General features: G+C 47.7%; 3 protein-coding genes across 6 annotated transcripts in view; all 3 read right to left on the bottom strand.

Moving 5' to 3' along the window:
• Positions 1-15,743, bottom strand: part of LOC133485289 (protocadherin gamma-C5-like) — a 294,682-nt gene that overhangs the window by 268,219 nt on the left and 10,720 nt on the right. The window contains exon 1 of one of the 4 annotated variants that reach the window (XM_061788752.1): positions 1,760-4,277. The exons of 2 other annotated variants lie outside the window; for them this stretch is intronic. In XM_061788752.1, coding sequence (XP_061644736.1) covers positions 1,760-4,162 — 2,403 coding nt within the window. In that variant the 5' untranslated portion in view covers positions 4,163-4,277. Of the gene's footprint in view, positions 1-1,759; positions 4,278-15,743 lie in introns of those variants that run through there. One more of the 4 variants, XM_061788753.1, reaches the window with a different exon arrangement.
• Positions 4,789-11,343, bottom strand: LOC133485306 (protocadherin gamma-A4-like). The gene is made up of 2 exons (XM_061788797.1): positions 8,884-11,343; positions 4,789-4,839 (listed from the first exon to the last, which is right to left on the bottom strand). Exons 1-2 carry the CDS (start codon positions 11,272-11,274, stop codon positions 4,804-4,806), a joined length of 2,427 nt encoding a protein of 808 aa, XP_061644781.1. The 5' UTR covers positions 11,275-11,343; the 3' UTR covers positions 4,789-4,803.
• On the bottom strand, positions 13,050-15,638 carry LOC133485202 (protocadherin beta-15-like). The gene has a single exon (XM_061788617.1). It carries the CDS (start codon positions 15,522-15,524, stop codon positions 13,050-13,052), a length of 2,475 nt encoding a protein of 824 aa, XP_061644601.1. The 5' UTR covers positions 15,525-15,638.

The raw sequence follows: 15,743 nt of genomic DNA, 5'->3' as shown, positions 1-15,743 counted from the left end.
TCTTTCTGCCGAAGAACCCGCTTTCCACCTCTTCTTCTTCTTCTTCTTTGACTTCGACTTCGACCCACAGTAGCTGAATTTCCAACAGCGCCCTGCAGGTTGACGGCGCCGGTGGCGGACGTTGTTAACCCGGGCCACGACCGATCCGGTATGGAATTCTTTGGATGAACGCTCATATTTGTTTGGCAAGGTTTTAAGCCGGATGCCCTTCCTGACGCAACCCTCTGCATTTATCCGGGCTTGGGACCGACCTACAGTTTGCACTGACTTGTGCCCCCTATAGGGCTGCATTAGATGACGCACAGTAAGTGTGGCCCTTTAATGAGTTGCTTTATATGAACTAAATGATTTCGATTTTGTTTTGTTTTGTTTTTTTTCTGTTGGGAGTTTTGTCGAGGAGTTCATGAGTGCGTCAGAGAGCCACAAACCCACGCAAGCACGCAAGATGGCCAAACAAACCCTCGGACTTGGTTCGTCAAGACGAGACTTCATATTAATCGCGCAAGTGAGAGGAACAGCCGCCGAAGATGGACGTGGGGACATTTCTGCCAGAGTGTTGGGAGACAATAAACTCTCAATTCAAGTCTGACATTTTGTATTTTGCTCATCACAGTTTTTGTTGTGGTTGAGGTATATGTGTTATGCTTCATTTTGGGTTTTGAAAAATCGAATTCGATAGTTACGGACCGATCTAACGTAACGACCATATCGAAACTAAACCATCTAACAAGGAATTTGGTTGAACTAACCCCATCCTTGGGGTTAGTTCAACCAAATTACCTGGAAACGAGAAAAAAAATAAAGGTACAATGAGAAAAAAAGCTGAAAATTAGTTGGTTTTGTTACCTCCCAATACTGTATTGTCATACGTTGGATACATTAGAATGTTTTAACCAGCATGAAATGATAATGAGAAAGATTTGGGTGTATAAAAATTCTAAGTAGAGCCACACGATTATAGCCAAAATAATAATCAGGATTCTATTGATCAATGTCGTAATCATGATTATTAGTCACAAGTATTCCTCATGTATTCTTCGGGAAAAATCTTCATTTTTATTGTACTACTTTCCAACGATCAATATGTAACAGTGTTTAGTTCAAAATGATTCTTCAAATAAGAATACATGGTAGATAATACAAAAAAATTAACCCCCCCCCCCCCCCCTCCCCAATTCTGTTTTAACCAAAGGCTAACTGAAGAAAATGTGCTATTACAAAGTGCAGTCATGAATTGCAACTTAATGGACGCAAATATAGTTAATGCAAAACATTAGGCTGTAAGCACAGACTTTTTGTTGGAAAATCCCCGTCGTCAATATAGTTAACTGCCAAGGTCGGTACGTCTCCGTTGTTCTGCTTGACCGTTGGGTCAGTCGTGCATGGTCACAAACTGCAAAGAGCTCTACAGTTGTGATTTCCCTCGCTATTTACTCTTGATGTTTTTTTCATTGAGATCAGGCCAGCCGAAAAGTTGAAGTCAAGGCAGCCGCAAGAACGATCATTAAGACTGTTACCGTGACATGCCACCTGTCTGCCAATGTGCTGAGAAGAACAACTTTGAAATAAAAACTTCATATATACCTACATTGGACATAAATGTCATCCCAAAGTCTAAGTAACCTACTATAAACAAAAACAAATCCACTAAGTGGAATGACAAAATATTTGATATACTGACTAAAGTATCAAATGTTTATCATTAAAAGGCAAAAAAAACAACAACAAAAAAACAAGCCACAAAGGAAAATTGATCTACCTCAAGCGGGTCGAAAGAATCGCGAAGCTCGTCATCGAAGTCGCCGGGACCCTTCGCGAGCGCGCGGTCAGCGGGCAGCGTGTCGTCGTCGTAAGAACGCACAAAGTTGAAGTCGCTGGTCCTGGAGCCCGTCGTCAAGTAGGCGTCGTAGTCGTAGGCGCCGCGTAAAGTTCCCGCGCCGTCGACATCGGCGTAATTCGGAGGGAGATACGCACCGGGGACGGCGACCGCTCCGTCCAACAACAGTCTGGGCTTTCTCCTGCGACAAAAGCTCCCAGCCAGGACCGCCACCATGAAGGTCAGAAAGAAGGTGGACACGGACACCAGCGCCACCAGCAGATACGAGGTGACTTTGGAATTCTTCTCCCGCTCGTCGGAAGAAACGTCCTTCAGTTCCGGCACCTCGGCCAAGTTATCGGAAAGGAGTAAATACACGGAGCAGGTGGCGGAGAGAGGGGGCTGTCCGTTATCTTTCACCGCCACCATCAGGTTCTGTTTCATGCTGTCAGATTGGCCAATGTCCCGCCGGGTCCTGATCTCTCCACTCTGGAGACCGATGGTGAAAAGTCCCGGATCCGTGGCCTTGACGATGTGATAGGACAGCCGGGCGTTCTGTCCGGAGTCGGCGTCCACCGCTATCACTTTGGACACCACGGAGCCTCCGTGCGCAGCTTTGGGGACCAGCTCGGTCATGAAGGAGTCGCCCTCCGGGGCGGGGTACAGTATCTGAGGAGAGTTGTCATTCACGTCCCATATCCACACGCTGACGCTCACGTTGCTGCTCAGCGGAGGAGAACCCTTGTCTCTGGCCACCACGTGGACTCGAAAACTCCTCAGGTCTTCGTAATCCAACGAGCAAGCGGCGCGGACGGCCCCCGTGTCTCCGTCCACCGACACGTAGGAGGACGCCGGGGCGCCGTTCACCTGCGCGCCCGCCGACAGAGAATAAACCACCGTGCCGTTCTGTCTCCGGTCGGGGTCTCGAGCGCCGACCCGACACAAAGCCGAGCCGGCTTTGTTGTTTTCGCTCACGTAGGCGCTGTAGGACTCCCGCTCGAACGCGGGCGGGTTGTCGTTGACGTCGGCGACGGACAGGTGAAGACTTTTCCGGGAGGACAGAGGAGGAGAGCCCTCGTCGCTGGCGCCGATTGTAATGTTGTAATCGGACACCAGTTCGCGGTCCAGCTGGCCGCTAGTCACCAGAGAATAATAGTTCTTGATGGAAGGAACTAAGCGGAAGGGGACGTCTTGTTGGACGGAGCAGCGGACCTGCCCGTTCTGCTCAGAGTCTCTGTCCTGCACGTGAACGATGCCCACCTCGGTGCCAGGCGGCACGTTCTCCGCCACCGCATCGGTCAGCGACTTGATCGTGATAACTGGGGCGTTGTCATTCACGTCAATAAGATTTATAATTAAAGAACAATAAGAAATTAATCCTGGACCATCTACCGCACTTATTTGCATTTCGTAAGATGATACTTTCTCATAATCAACAACACCAGCTACTCTCACTTCTCCAGTTTTGGGGTGTAAAGTAAAAATATTGCTATTGTCATCAGAAACATGGTCAAATGCGAAAGCGATTTCGCTATTTAATCCTTCGTCTGCATCACTCGCGCTCACTGTGATCACCAAAGTATCAACAGGAGAATTTTCTGCCAGACTTGATTCATAGACCGCTTGACTAAATACGGGCGCGTTATCATTCGCGTCCAAAACGGTGACGTGGATGACGACTGTTCCTGATCTCTGAGGGGAGCCGCCATCATTGGCGGTCAGCAAGAGCATCATGTCTGTTTTGTCTTCTCTATCCAATTCCTTGTCTAAGACCAATTCGCAGTACTTTCGTCCACCTGCTTTAGTATTGACAATTAATTTAAAATGATCATTCTGCTGCAATCTGTAGCTTTGAACAGTATTTTCTCCAATGTCTGCATCGTGTGCTTCTCTCAGAAGAAAACGAGCACCCTTAACCGCTGATTCTCGGATTTCAAATTTCAGCGTATCTTCATTAAACTGTGGAGAATTATCATTGACATCTAATACACGGATATTAACACGGTGCAGTTCCATTGGGTTTTCCAGTACAAGTTCCTGCTTTAAAACACACGATGCCTTTTTGCCACAAAGATCTTCCCTGTCGATCCTTTCCTGAACAACCAAGTCGCCAGTGTTGAGGTTGATGCCGCAGTGTTGGACGTTGTCGTCTTCCCCATCGATGCGCGCTTTACGAGCAGATAACTGGCCCAAATTTAGTCCCAAATCCTTGGCGATATTCCCGATTGCAGATCCACGTTTCATCTCCTCTGGGATGGAGTAGCTGACGTCTCCGTTGGCGGGGTGGAGGAAAAGGAAAAGAAAAACGAGGCCGCGGCGGAAAGACGCAAAGCTTTTGTCCTCCATTGCGCCGTAAAATACAAATCTCAGTTTTTCAAGATAAACAAGAATATGAATATGATGTCCACGGACTTCCGCCGCTTTTTCGACCGCAGTCGTGTCACACGTCTCGAGCAGAGCGGCACAATAAAAATCGGCTTTGTGCGTCCACGGAAGTGAGAGGGAGTGCCAATACATTTGGTTTGTGAGTGCATACTGACACCTAGAGTACTTTTCTTGACATAACACCAAAAAAGAACCAACCTGACCACACACCTTTGGGACTTGCCTTTTGCATGAGCATTCATTGATCAAATTGGACTGTTCTGTGAACGTACTTTTTGAGATACTAAAATAAAATATGAAAGTATATACAACAAATGTAAACGATGGAAAACGATTCCCAGAGAAATGTAAATGAATGCTTTCTAACAAGAGATAAGTGATGAGAAAATGCTCAACAGTCAGCAGGGAAACGGGAAACGCATTCAGGACCATGGACAGAGATTCGAAAGGCGCTCCTGAAAGAGACAAAATGTATTTTAAAAAAACAAAAAAACGTTAATGTTAAAAAATCTATTGTGGTCTCAAATAAAACGGAGTGCATGGTACTTTATGAACCAACCAACCTTTGAAGGGACCCGAGGGAAATTTAACAGTCGGCTATTTCATGGGCGATGGAGACTTGGAGGAACCCGGAGAACCTGGAGAAAAGTCCCACAAAGTGCGGGGAGAAGATGAAAACTCCACCCACATTTCAATGGAGATGGAAAGCCACATCTCCTGATTGTGGGCCAAATGTGCAAAACTACCAGATCACTGTGCTGCAAGCTCCAAAATAATATTCAAGGAACTTCGATGACATTACGAAATTTGCTGGGAGACAAGAAATTGTCAATTGCACTTGATTTGCTTCGCCAGGAGATCGCCCAACTCAGAAAGAGCTTGGAATTCACGCAACAACAAGTGAACGAGCTAAGATGAGATAAAACTGCGCTTCCGTCAAACATGATGTCAACGTCAGCAGAACTACAAACTCTTAGACTGGAATATAAACTCATGAAAGAAACTACGTTGGACATGCAATCAAGAAGCATGCGTGACAACTTCATTCTCCCAGGCGTTCCATACAATGCTCCGCAAGACCGCGAGGTGCAGATTCAAGGTTTTATGATGTCCGCGCTCAAGATACAGTCGACAAGATTACTTTTCACCGTGTCGTCCGATTGGGAGGCCCTCGTCCAGGAAACCGACCACGTCCCGTCGTTGCAAAGTTTGAACACTTCCAGCAAATCCAAAAGGTCGGGAGCGTCGAGGGACTTCGTTTGGAACGAACGACCAGTTCCGCAAGGAGACGAATGAGAGGCGGAGAGTTTTGTACCCGTTGATGAAGGACCTCCGCGACCGAGGCAAACGAGCGTGGCTCGCTGTCGACGAGCTATGTGTCGACGGCCAACTGTTTCGTGATGCCGACGTCACGCCTTGGCTCTTCTCGACAAGTACTACTTTTGATCCGTTGCCGTCATGAATTGTCAAAAATGTATTTCGTTTCACAAACCACCGCCACACACTTTATTATTGATTCGTTTCCTATGTTCAGTGTTTGTTGGCTACCCTTCTATGTACCCTGGCTTTGCAGTACTCAAATATAGCATCTCTATCAGCCTCTCGAAATAACATTCGGCAACAACAATACCAAAAAAATCTCCTGAAAACTGTCCAAAAAAAACAACAACAACAACAACAACAACAAAGAATGCATAGTACCAAATCTATTGAAAATGATGATACACACACCCATTATATGTCACACTTCACATTGGTGTCTTGGAACGTCAACGGCATTCGATCACAGGCAAAGAGAATTAAGATTATGGATTATACCACTAAACTTAAACGAGACCTCCTCCTATTACAAGAAACGCACCTTACGAAGTCAGAAGAAAAACGCCTCATTGACTCGAATTTCACTCGGGTTATCTCGGCCTTTTAGAACTGTAGACAAAGAGGAGTCTCAATACGAGTCCATGAAAGACTACTTTTTACAATAAATAGTCCAGTCGCAGATCCAGAAGGCCGATATAACATTTTGCCGGCTACAATATTTTACAAGCTTTCTCCAATTGTCAACGTATACGCTCCAAATAAAGATGATCCAGCCTTTTTTCACATTTCTCACTGGCTGTGGGCTCACGCACTTACTGCAACAAATAACTCATGAATATGCAAATCGCTTGTGTATCCCCACACTTATACTCTCGTCCTGTAGACTTTTAGAATTTACATAATGAACGCCACCACACTGCAGTTGTACAGCCGGGTTTCACCACCCTGGTCCTGCGTGCTTCTTCTCCTGTCTTTGTCCTGTTCTATCTTGTCCTGTTCTAGCTTGTCCTGTCCTGTCCTGTCCTTCCCTCACAGGGTGTAGCACTACAGCCCCATGCAACACTCATATTTAACGTTTTATTGTTGGAGATAATGTAATGATTGACTTTTCTCATCCTATTTACAATGAGTGCTTTGTCTTTGTTTCTTTCTCCCTTCTAGAAACTTTGTTCTGTTCAACTGATCAAATCTGATTCTCAATAAAACTCAATTATAATACCACAGCAGAACCTTAAAAACTCCACCGGGACACAGTAAAACTGTTCCGGCATAAAAGGGACACAGATTTTCCATTCTGCTTGACCTAACAGCTGAACAGGACGAGATAAAAAGAAGCTTTTGTCGTAAATGAAAAATGTGTTTGATAAAAACTGAGCACAACACCAAACCTCATTGGCTTTACATTTCCTCTCATTAACGGAGACGCTTACTGTATCCGTTCGTTTTTTCTCTTTCGTACAAAGGATTTAGAAACAGACCGACGTCTTTGTGAAGTATATCTTTCAAAAACATTGAACAAAACAAGAAAGGTTGAGCCGAACCACAATTGACAGACTCCTCTTTTATGACTCATTTAATCAGAGTTTGGGATTGTACGATATATTTCTATGTTGCTGCTTACAGGACACTAGGACACACACACTAGCTTTTGTTTGTAAAAACTGACCACAATGGTATGAACACACACACACACACGCACCACAGACATACCGATAACATTCAGGCTGAGAACAGTTGAGAGATGTTTTGATGAGGAGCCGCTGAGGAAACTGACTGTGATCTGAAAAGAGGAACCACTCGGCTTCCGGATCCCACGAGAGAAGGAAGAGAGTCCGGTGCACTTTATGCTTCCGTCCGACCATAGCCTTGCAATCCATTAAACTGATACATTTGTATTCTTGGTTTCGTTGTATTCAATCCTCAAAGACAGGTCTAGTGTCTCGAGATTCTTATTTGGAAACAAGATCGCCACCAAACCGGAAGAAGAAACGCGAGGCCGGCTGACTAATACTCGGTCGGGCCTCACTGAAGTCCCGATTGGATGAACTGCATATTCATTCTGTGTCTTAATTTTTCACCTGAACGAGACATTCAATTTCGATGAGCGCAGCAGTTTAGGGGAGGCCTTTTCCATCGACTGTGACTCCGCCCCATCGCGCAAAGCAAAATCCATAAAGGGGCAGCTCGGATCAGGTCACCTCAACCCGTCGAAGACGTTTGGGGTGAACTCGAACACGTTTAGGCCCCTCATCAGTGACCTCTGACCTCCCAAAAGCTGTAGCTACACATGGGCAGACGAGCTCACATGAACTTCCCTTTCCACTTCCGAGGGATGTCATGAACAGATGCCAGAATACTTCTGTCCATTCAAAAAAAGGAGCCTCACCTAAAGTTAAACCGAGAGGCATTATTTGTGTTGTAAGGCCAATACTTGGAATTTGAACTGCTCACATCATGCATTACGCACCTAGAAGTATTGTATCATTATTTTTCTTGAAACACAGACCACTAAAGAGCCACATATATAAATACGTTGTGATGTATGTGAAGAAAGCAACTATGGAGGAAATGAAAAAACAAAAATTGCAAAAGCAGGAATTATACTGACGACAAGGACAGGAAATCATTTCCAATGTTAACATTTACCCTATTTAATAAATGACAGAAGGGAGATTACAATATACTGAAACTGTGGACCACATTCTCCACTTGCTCACATCTTAAATTGTTGACAACTTGCAAGTTTCAAGTTAAACGCAAACAGTGTTGAATTGTTGGTCTATTGTGAGACGGACCCACACTCCAAAGTGACCAAAAAGTAAAAGGTCCTAAGCGTTGCACGGCTGAATAATACCGGCATCTGTCTCAAGACCAAATGAAACTACAGGTAAAACCGCACGGTCCTTTTCAACCGCTCATCCCGTTCAGTTTACAGGGAGCTGGAAGCAATCCCGGCTGATTTTGGCCAAATCAAAGTGACTCCATCATGGAGGAGTCACTGACGAGTCAATCAGGGCACATTCAGCCAGCGAAATAACTTTTAGCAAATACTGTCACAGTGAGTGAGAAACAAGAAGTCAGTCGTGCGCACCACTACACTGGGAAAAGCGGGTATCACAAGACTTAGCTTTTCAGACACTGATCAAGTGAGTGTTTTCAGTTGAAAAGCCTTCCAAAAGGAACTGGACATCATTTGAACGGTTTAGCATATACGAATCAAAATGCACACAAACATGTCATGATTAGAAAGGTTGAAGATGCGGGAAAGGACACTTGTGCTTGGAAATGATTGGAACGTACAGGCTAGGGCAAATGGAATTGTGACAACAAAACCAATAAAAGGTATTAATCTTCGTGCCTACCTCAAGAGGGTCGAAAGAATCGCGAAGCTCGTCATCGAAGTCGCCGGGACTCTTCGCGGGCAGCGTGTCGTCGTCGTAAGAACGCACAAAGTTGAAGTCGCTGGTCCTGGAGCCCGTCGTCAAGTAGGCGTCGTAGTCGTAGGCGCCGCGTAAGGTTCCCGCGCCGTCGACATCGGCGTAATTCGGAGGGAGATACGCGCCGGGGACGGCGACCGCTCCGTCCAACAACAGTCTGGGCTTTCTCCTGCGACAAAAGCTCCCAGCCAGGACCGCCACCATGAAGGTCAGAAAGAAGGTGGACACGGACACCAGCGCCACCAGCAGATACGAGGTGACTTTGGAATTCTTCTCCCGCTCGTCGTAGGAAACGTCCTTCAGTTCCGGCACCTCGGCCAAGTTATCGGAAAGGAGTAAATACACGGAGCAGGTGGCGGAGAGAGGGGGCTGTCCGTTATCTTTCACCGCCACCATCAGGTTCTGTTTCATGCTGTCAGATTGGCCAATGTCCCGCCGGGTCCTGATCTCTCCACTGTGGAGACCGATGGTGAAAAGTCCCGGATCCGTGGCCTTGACGATATGGTAGGACAGCCGGGCGTTCTGTCCGGAGTCGGCGTCCACCGCTATCACTTTGGACACCACGGAGCCTCCGTCCGCAGCTTTGGGGACCAGCTCGGTCATGAAGGAGTCGCCCTCCGGGGCGGGGTACAGTATCTGAGGAGAGTTGTCATTCACGTCCCATATCCACACGCTGACGCTCACGTTGCTGCTCAGCGGAGGAGAACCCTTGTCTCTGGCCACCACGTGGACTCGAAAACTCCTCAGGTCTTCGTAATCCAACGAGCAAGCGGCGCGGACGGCCCCCGTGTCTCCGTCCACCGACACGTAGGAGGACGCCGGGGCGCCGTTCACCTGCGCGCCCGCCGACAGAGAATAAACCACCGTGCCGTTCTGTCTCCGGTCGGGGTCTCGAGCGCCGACCCGACACAAAGCCGAGCCGGCTTTGTTGTTTTCGCTCACGTAGGCGCTGTAGGACTCCCGCTCGAACGCGGGCGGGTTGTCGTTGACGTCGGCGACGGACAGGTGAAGACTTTTCCGGGAGGACAGAGGAGGAGAGCCCTCGTCGCTGGCGCCGATTGTAATGTTGTAATCGGACACCAGTTCGCGGTCCAGCTGGCCGCTAGTCACCAGAGAATAATAGTTCTTGATGGAAGGAACTAAGCGGAAGGGGACGTCTTGTTGGACGGAGCAGCGGACCTGCCCGTTCTGCTCAGAGTCTCTGTCCTGCACGTGAACGATGCCCACCTCGGTGCCAGGCGGCACGTTCTCCGCCACCGCATCGGTCAGCGACTTGATCGTGATAACTGGGGCGTTGTCATTCACGTCATTGATGTTAATAATGACTTTTGCCTCAGAGGTAATACCATAACCGTCTTTGGCTTCAAGAAAAACTTCATGGCTTGTTGCATCTTCATAATCAATTTCGCCCGCCACAACAATTTCTCCAGTTTTCTGATTGAGTGAAAACATATTTCTCGCTTTGTCAGAAAGCCGAGTAAACCCGTATGTAACTTCTCCGTTGATTCCTTCATCTGCGTCCGATGCGCTCACGGTGATAATTGCGGTCTTCAGGCCTGCGTCTTCTTTCACAGAGGTTGTATAAACAGCCTGAGTGAAAACTGGGGCGTTGTCATTGGCATCGAGTACGACGACATGTATGACCACAGTACCAGATCTCTGAGGAGAACCACCATCCACGGCCGTCAGCAATAATTTCATTTCCCGCTGCTCTTCTCTGTCCAGCTCCTTTTCTAAAATCAGCTCACCGTATTTACTGCCATCGTTGGTTGTCTGAATGCGAAACACAAAATTGGAGTTTGGCTGCAAAATGTAGTTTTGAACGGAATTAGTTCCAATATCCAAGTCATGAGCTGCATTAATGCGGTATTTTGCTCCTTTGTCAGCGGACTCGCTTATTTCCAGCTTGACGAAATCTCTGGAGAAAGTGGGAGAATTGTCATTCACATCCTGAATTTGCAAAGACCAACGGTGCAATTCCAAAGGATTCTCCAGCAGCAGGTCGAATTTCAGAACGCACGAAGGCTTTTCCCCGCAGTGCTCCTCGCGGTCAATTCTGTCCGCAACCGTTAAATCCCCTGTACGGACGTTGATTCCGCAATACTGCTTGTTGTTTCTTTCCATGTCAACGCGAGCTTTGCGAGCAGACAATGTCCCCACATCCAGTCCGAGATCCTGGGCCATATTTCCAATGACAGATCCGCGTTTCAGCTCCTCTTGAACAGAATAGCTGAGGTCTCCGTGCGCGCATCCGACCGGGACAAAGAAAAAGCCCAAGCTCCACGTTTGCACGAAATAAATGTACAAATGCGCCATTCTCTGACAGAAGCGCAAATGACTCAACTGGAATCGGAAGAGTCACGAGCTCATTTGCTCCCACTCGGGATTGTTCCTTTGTCTTCTGCTTTGAACGCGATGAACAACACCGGATCGAAATGTGCGGCGGGGAACGCACAAATAACATTGTGAATCCTCTGCTGGTCTATGGTGACACCAAGTGTCCAGTTGACATACTGCGGTTGGAATATGCCGGACTGGATTCATATTGCAGCGCTTACCTTTCCTGCCACTTAAATAATTCCAAATAAAAGATACAATTACAAGTCAAGCATTTAAAAAATGGACTGAGAAGGCACCACTACGGTCTTTTGGAATAAACGTAAAAGACATCTTTCGACCTCTTAAGTAAAATCTCCCTTGAGCGTTTTGTAACAATAATCACAATTCATTGATGAATCTCGTTCCAAACGTTTGAATTATACAACAATGTGATTAACCCTTAAACGTTTGTGGAATGACTTTAAAACTATTTTCAAGGGTAATCCACATTCACAATACAGACAAGATTTATTTCCGACAAGGGTCAATTGTTTCGTTGTCTGGAAGTTTTTGGGTGGAAGGAACAACATTTAATTTGCTTGCATGGGCAATAATAAGGACAGAAATAAGTCAGCCCACGGTCGCTATTCAACATTTTACTCCATCCCTCCCCGACTGAAACTCAAAGCTTTGCACTTCTGTCTAAAAAAAAAAAAAAAAAAAAAAAAAAGGCTGTGTCGACAAATTTGATATTGCGTGCAAAAATTCTTTCGGATTAATGTTTCAAAGTTATTTTTAAAGGGCGAGTGAATATGTTGCAAAGTTATTTGGAGAAAACACTTTCATAAATGACAACAAAGGAAAAACAAGATCAAGGCAATTGACTCCCCACATACATCGCATGAACTGCACCAAGGTCAGCACCGAGGTCAGAGGTCAGAACGAAGCCAGGGTTTCTCAACTGGCGGGTCGGGACCTAAAAGCGGGTTGCAGAGCCTTTCCGGGTGGGTCGCAGACAGTTACTCGAAATAGGAGAGCATGATACAGACTGTTACGCTTGCTTTGGTCAGCAAGCTTCATTTCTTAAAAAGAAGACAAACAATCGGAAAATGTGGGTCCCAGGGTGCAAAACGTTGAGAACAAACATCACTTCTCCTCTGCGTGTATCGAATTGTACGGAAAATGACGCACGCATGAACAGCTGGACCCGATTCTGCATCGGGGATGAGGCAAGAAATGACGAAAGGAAATGTTGAAAACAACTAAATCTGCATTTGGAATCGTCTGAACAGGAGCAAAAGAGACAAAAGTGGCGCCAGTTGTGAGAAAGTCGAGCTGCATTTTCTGCACTTGTTCATCCATTCACCAAAATCCGTTTTCATGCGCCACTTCCCGTTTACGGTCACGAGAAACGGGGCCAATCCCAGCTGATGGGAGCGGTCGAGCGTTCGAGTCAGCAGATCATGGACAGACAGAGAACAATCTGCGCTGAACATCACAAATCTTTCAAAAGGAAAAATGCCAACACCACGTAAAAGGTTGACACGGGAAAAGCCAGCTTGATGAAAACAACAAAAAGCCATTTCCAGCATTTACGAGCAAATTAATGAATCTTGCAAGAATGTTGACACAAAGGAGGTCAAAGGTCATCAGTCACTTCTCAGGTAAAGTTGACTGGACTTCTCCCAACAGGCTTAACAGTACGGAAAAAAAGTGAAGACGATGCAAAAGGGGTGTGGTCAAGTGGGGAAAACAAATCGATGATTTCTCTTCTAAATCAAAGCAGGAAGTGGCTCGAACATAAATGGGAGCATAAACCAATGCAAAGACATGAAAATCTGGCACAAGGTTCCTACCTCAAGAGGGTCGAAAGAATCGCGAAGCTCGTCATCGAAGTCGCCGGGACTCTTCGCGGGCAGCGTGTCGTCGTCGTAAGAACGCACAAAGTTGAAGTCGCTGGTCCTGGAGCCCGTCGTCAAGTAGGCGTCGTAGTCGTAGGCGCCGCGTAAAGTTCCCGCGCCGTCGACATCGGCGTAATTCGGAGGGAGATACGCGCCGGGGACGGCGACCGCTCCGTCCAACAACAGTCTGGGCTTTCTCCTGCGACAAAAGCTCCCAGCCAGGACCGCCACCATGAAGGTCAGAAAGAAGGTGGACACGGACACCAGCGCCACCAGCAGATACGAGGTGACTTTGGAATTCTTCTCCCGCTCGTCGGAAGAAACGTCCTTCAGTTCCGGCACCTCGGCCAAGTTATCGGAAAGGAGTAAATACACGGAGCAGGTGGCGGAGAGAGGGGGCTGTCCGTTATCTTTCACCGCCACCATCAGGTTCTGTTTCATGCTGTCAGATTGGCCAATGTCCCGCCGGGTCCTGATCTCGCCACTGTGGAGACCGATGGTGAAAAGTCCCGGATCCGTGGCCTTGACGATATGGTAGGACAGCCGGGCGTTCTGTCCGGAGTCGGCGTCCACCGCTATCACTTTGGACACCACGGAGCCTCCGTGCGCAGCTTTGGGGACCAGCTCGGTCATGAAGGAGTCGCCCTCCGGGGCGGGGTACAGTATCTGAGGAGAGTTGTCATTCACGTCCCATATCCACACGCTGACGCTCACGTTGCTGCTCAGCGGAGGAGAACCCTTGTCTCTGGCCACCACGTGGACTCGAAAACTCCTCAGGTCTTCGTAATCCAACGAGCAAGCGGCGCGGACGGCCCCCGTGTCTCCGTCCACCGACACGTAGGAGGACGCCGGGGCGCCGTTCACCTGCGCGCCCGCCGACAGAGAATAAACCACCGTGCCGTTCTGTCTCCGGTCGGGGTCTCGAGCGCCGACCCGACACAAAGCCGAGCCGGCTTTGTTGTTTTCGCTCACGTAGGCGCTGTAGGACTCCCGCTCGAACGCGGGCGGGTTGTCGTTGACGTCGGCGACGGACAGGTGAAGACTTTTCCGGGAGGACAGAGGAGGAGAGCCCTCGTCGCTGGCGCCGATTGTAATGTTGTAATCGGACACCAGTTCGCGGTCCAGCTGGCCGCTAGTCACCAGAGAATAATAGTTCTTGATGGAAGGAACTAAGCGGAAGGGGACGTCTTGTTGGACGGAGCAGCGGACCTGCCCGTTCTGCTCAGAGTCTCTGTCCTGCACGTGAACGATGCCCACCTCGGTGCCAGGCGGCACGTTCTCCGCCACCGCATCGGTCAGCGACTTGATCGTGATAACTGGGGCGTTGTCATTCACGTCAATTATATTAATAATTACCTTTGTCTTGGAAGAGAGGCCATAACCGTCTTTAGCTTCAAGAAAAACTTCATGGCTTGTTGCATCTTCATAATCAATTTCGCCCGCCACAACAATTTCTCCAGTTTTCTGATTGAGTGAAAACATATTTCTCGCTTTGTCAGAAAGCCGAGTAAACCCGTATGTAACTTCTCCGTTGATTCCTTCATCTGCGTCCGATGCGCTCACGGTGATAATTGCGGTCTTCAGGCCTGCGTCTTCTTTCACAGAGGTTGTATAAACAGCCTGAGTGAAAACTGGGGCGTTGTCATTGGCATCGAGTACGACGACATGTATGACCACAGTACCAGATCTCTGAGGAGAACCACCATCCACGGCCGTCAGCAATAATTTCATTTCCCGCTGCTCTTCTCTGTCCAGCTCCTTTTCTAAAATCAGCTCACCGTATTTACTGCCATCGTTGGTTGTCTGAATGCGAAACACAAAATTGGAGTTTGGCTGCAAAATGTAGTTTTGAACGGAATTAGTTCCAATATCCAAGTCATGAGCTGCATTAATGCGGTATTTTGCTCCTTTGACAGCGGACTCGCGTATTTCCAGCTTGACGAAATCTCTGGAGAAAGTGGGAGAATTGTCATTCACATCCTGAATTTGCAAAGACCAACGGTGCAATTCCAAAGGATTCTCCAGCAGCAGGTCGAATGTCAGAACGCACGAAGGCTTTTCCCCGCAGTGCTCCTCGCGGTCAATTCTGTCCGCAACCGTTAAATCCCCTGTACGGACGTTGATTCCGCAATACTGCTTGTTGTTTCTTTCCATGTCAACGCGAGCTTTGCGAGCAGACAATGTCCCCACATCCAGTCCGAGATCCTGGGCCATATTTCCAATGACAGATCCGCGTTTCAGCTCCTCTTGAACAGAATAGCTGAGGTCTCCGTGCGCGCATCCGACCGGGACAAAGAAAAAGCCCAAGCTCCACGTTTGCACGAAATAAATGTACAAATGCGCCATTCTCTGACAGAAGCGCAAATGACTCAACTGGAATTGGAAGAGTCACGAGCTCATTTGCTCCCACTCGGGATTGTTCCTTTGTCTTCTGCTTTGAACGCGATGAACAACACCGGATCGAAATGTGCGGCGGGGAACGCACAAATAACATTGTGAATCCTCTGCTGGTCTATGGTGACACCAAGTGTCCAGTTGACATACTGCGGTTGGAATATGCCGGAC

Source organism: Phyllopteryx taeniolatus, chromosome 10 (assembly GCF_024500385.1).
Source record: "Phyllopteryx taeniolatus isolate TA_2022b chromosome 10, UOR_Ptae_1.2, whole genome shotgun sequence".
Classification (NCBI taxonomy): Eukaryota; Metazoa; Chordata; class Actinopteri; order Syngnathiformes; family Syngnathidae; genus Phyllopteryx; species Phyllopteryx taeniolatus.
Note: the sequence above shows the minus strand (reverse complement) of the source record. Positions and strands in the feature narration are given on the sequence as shown.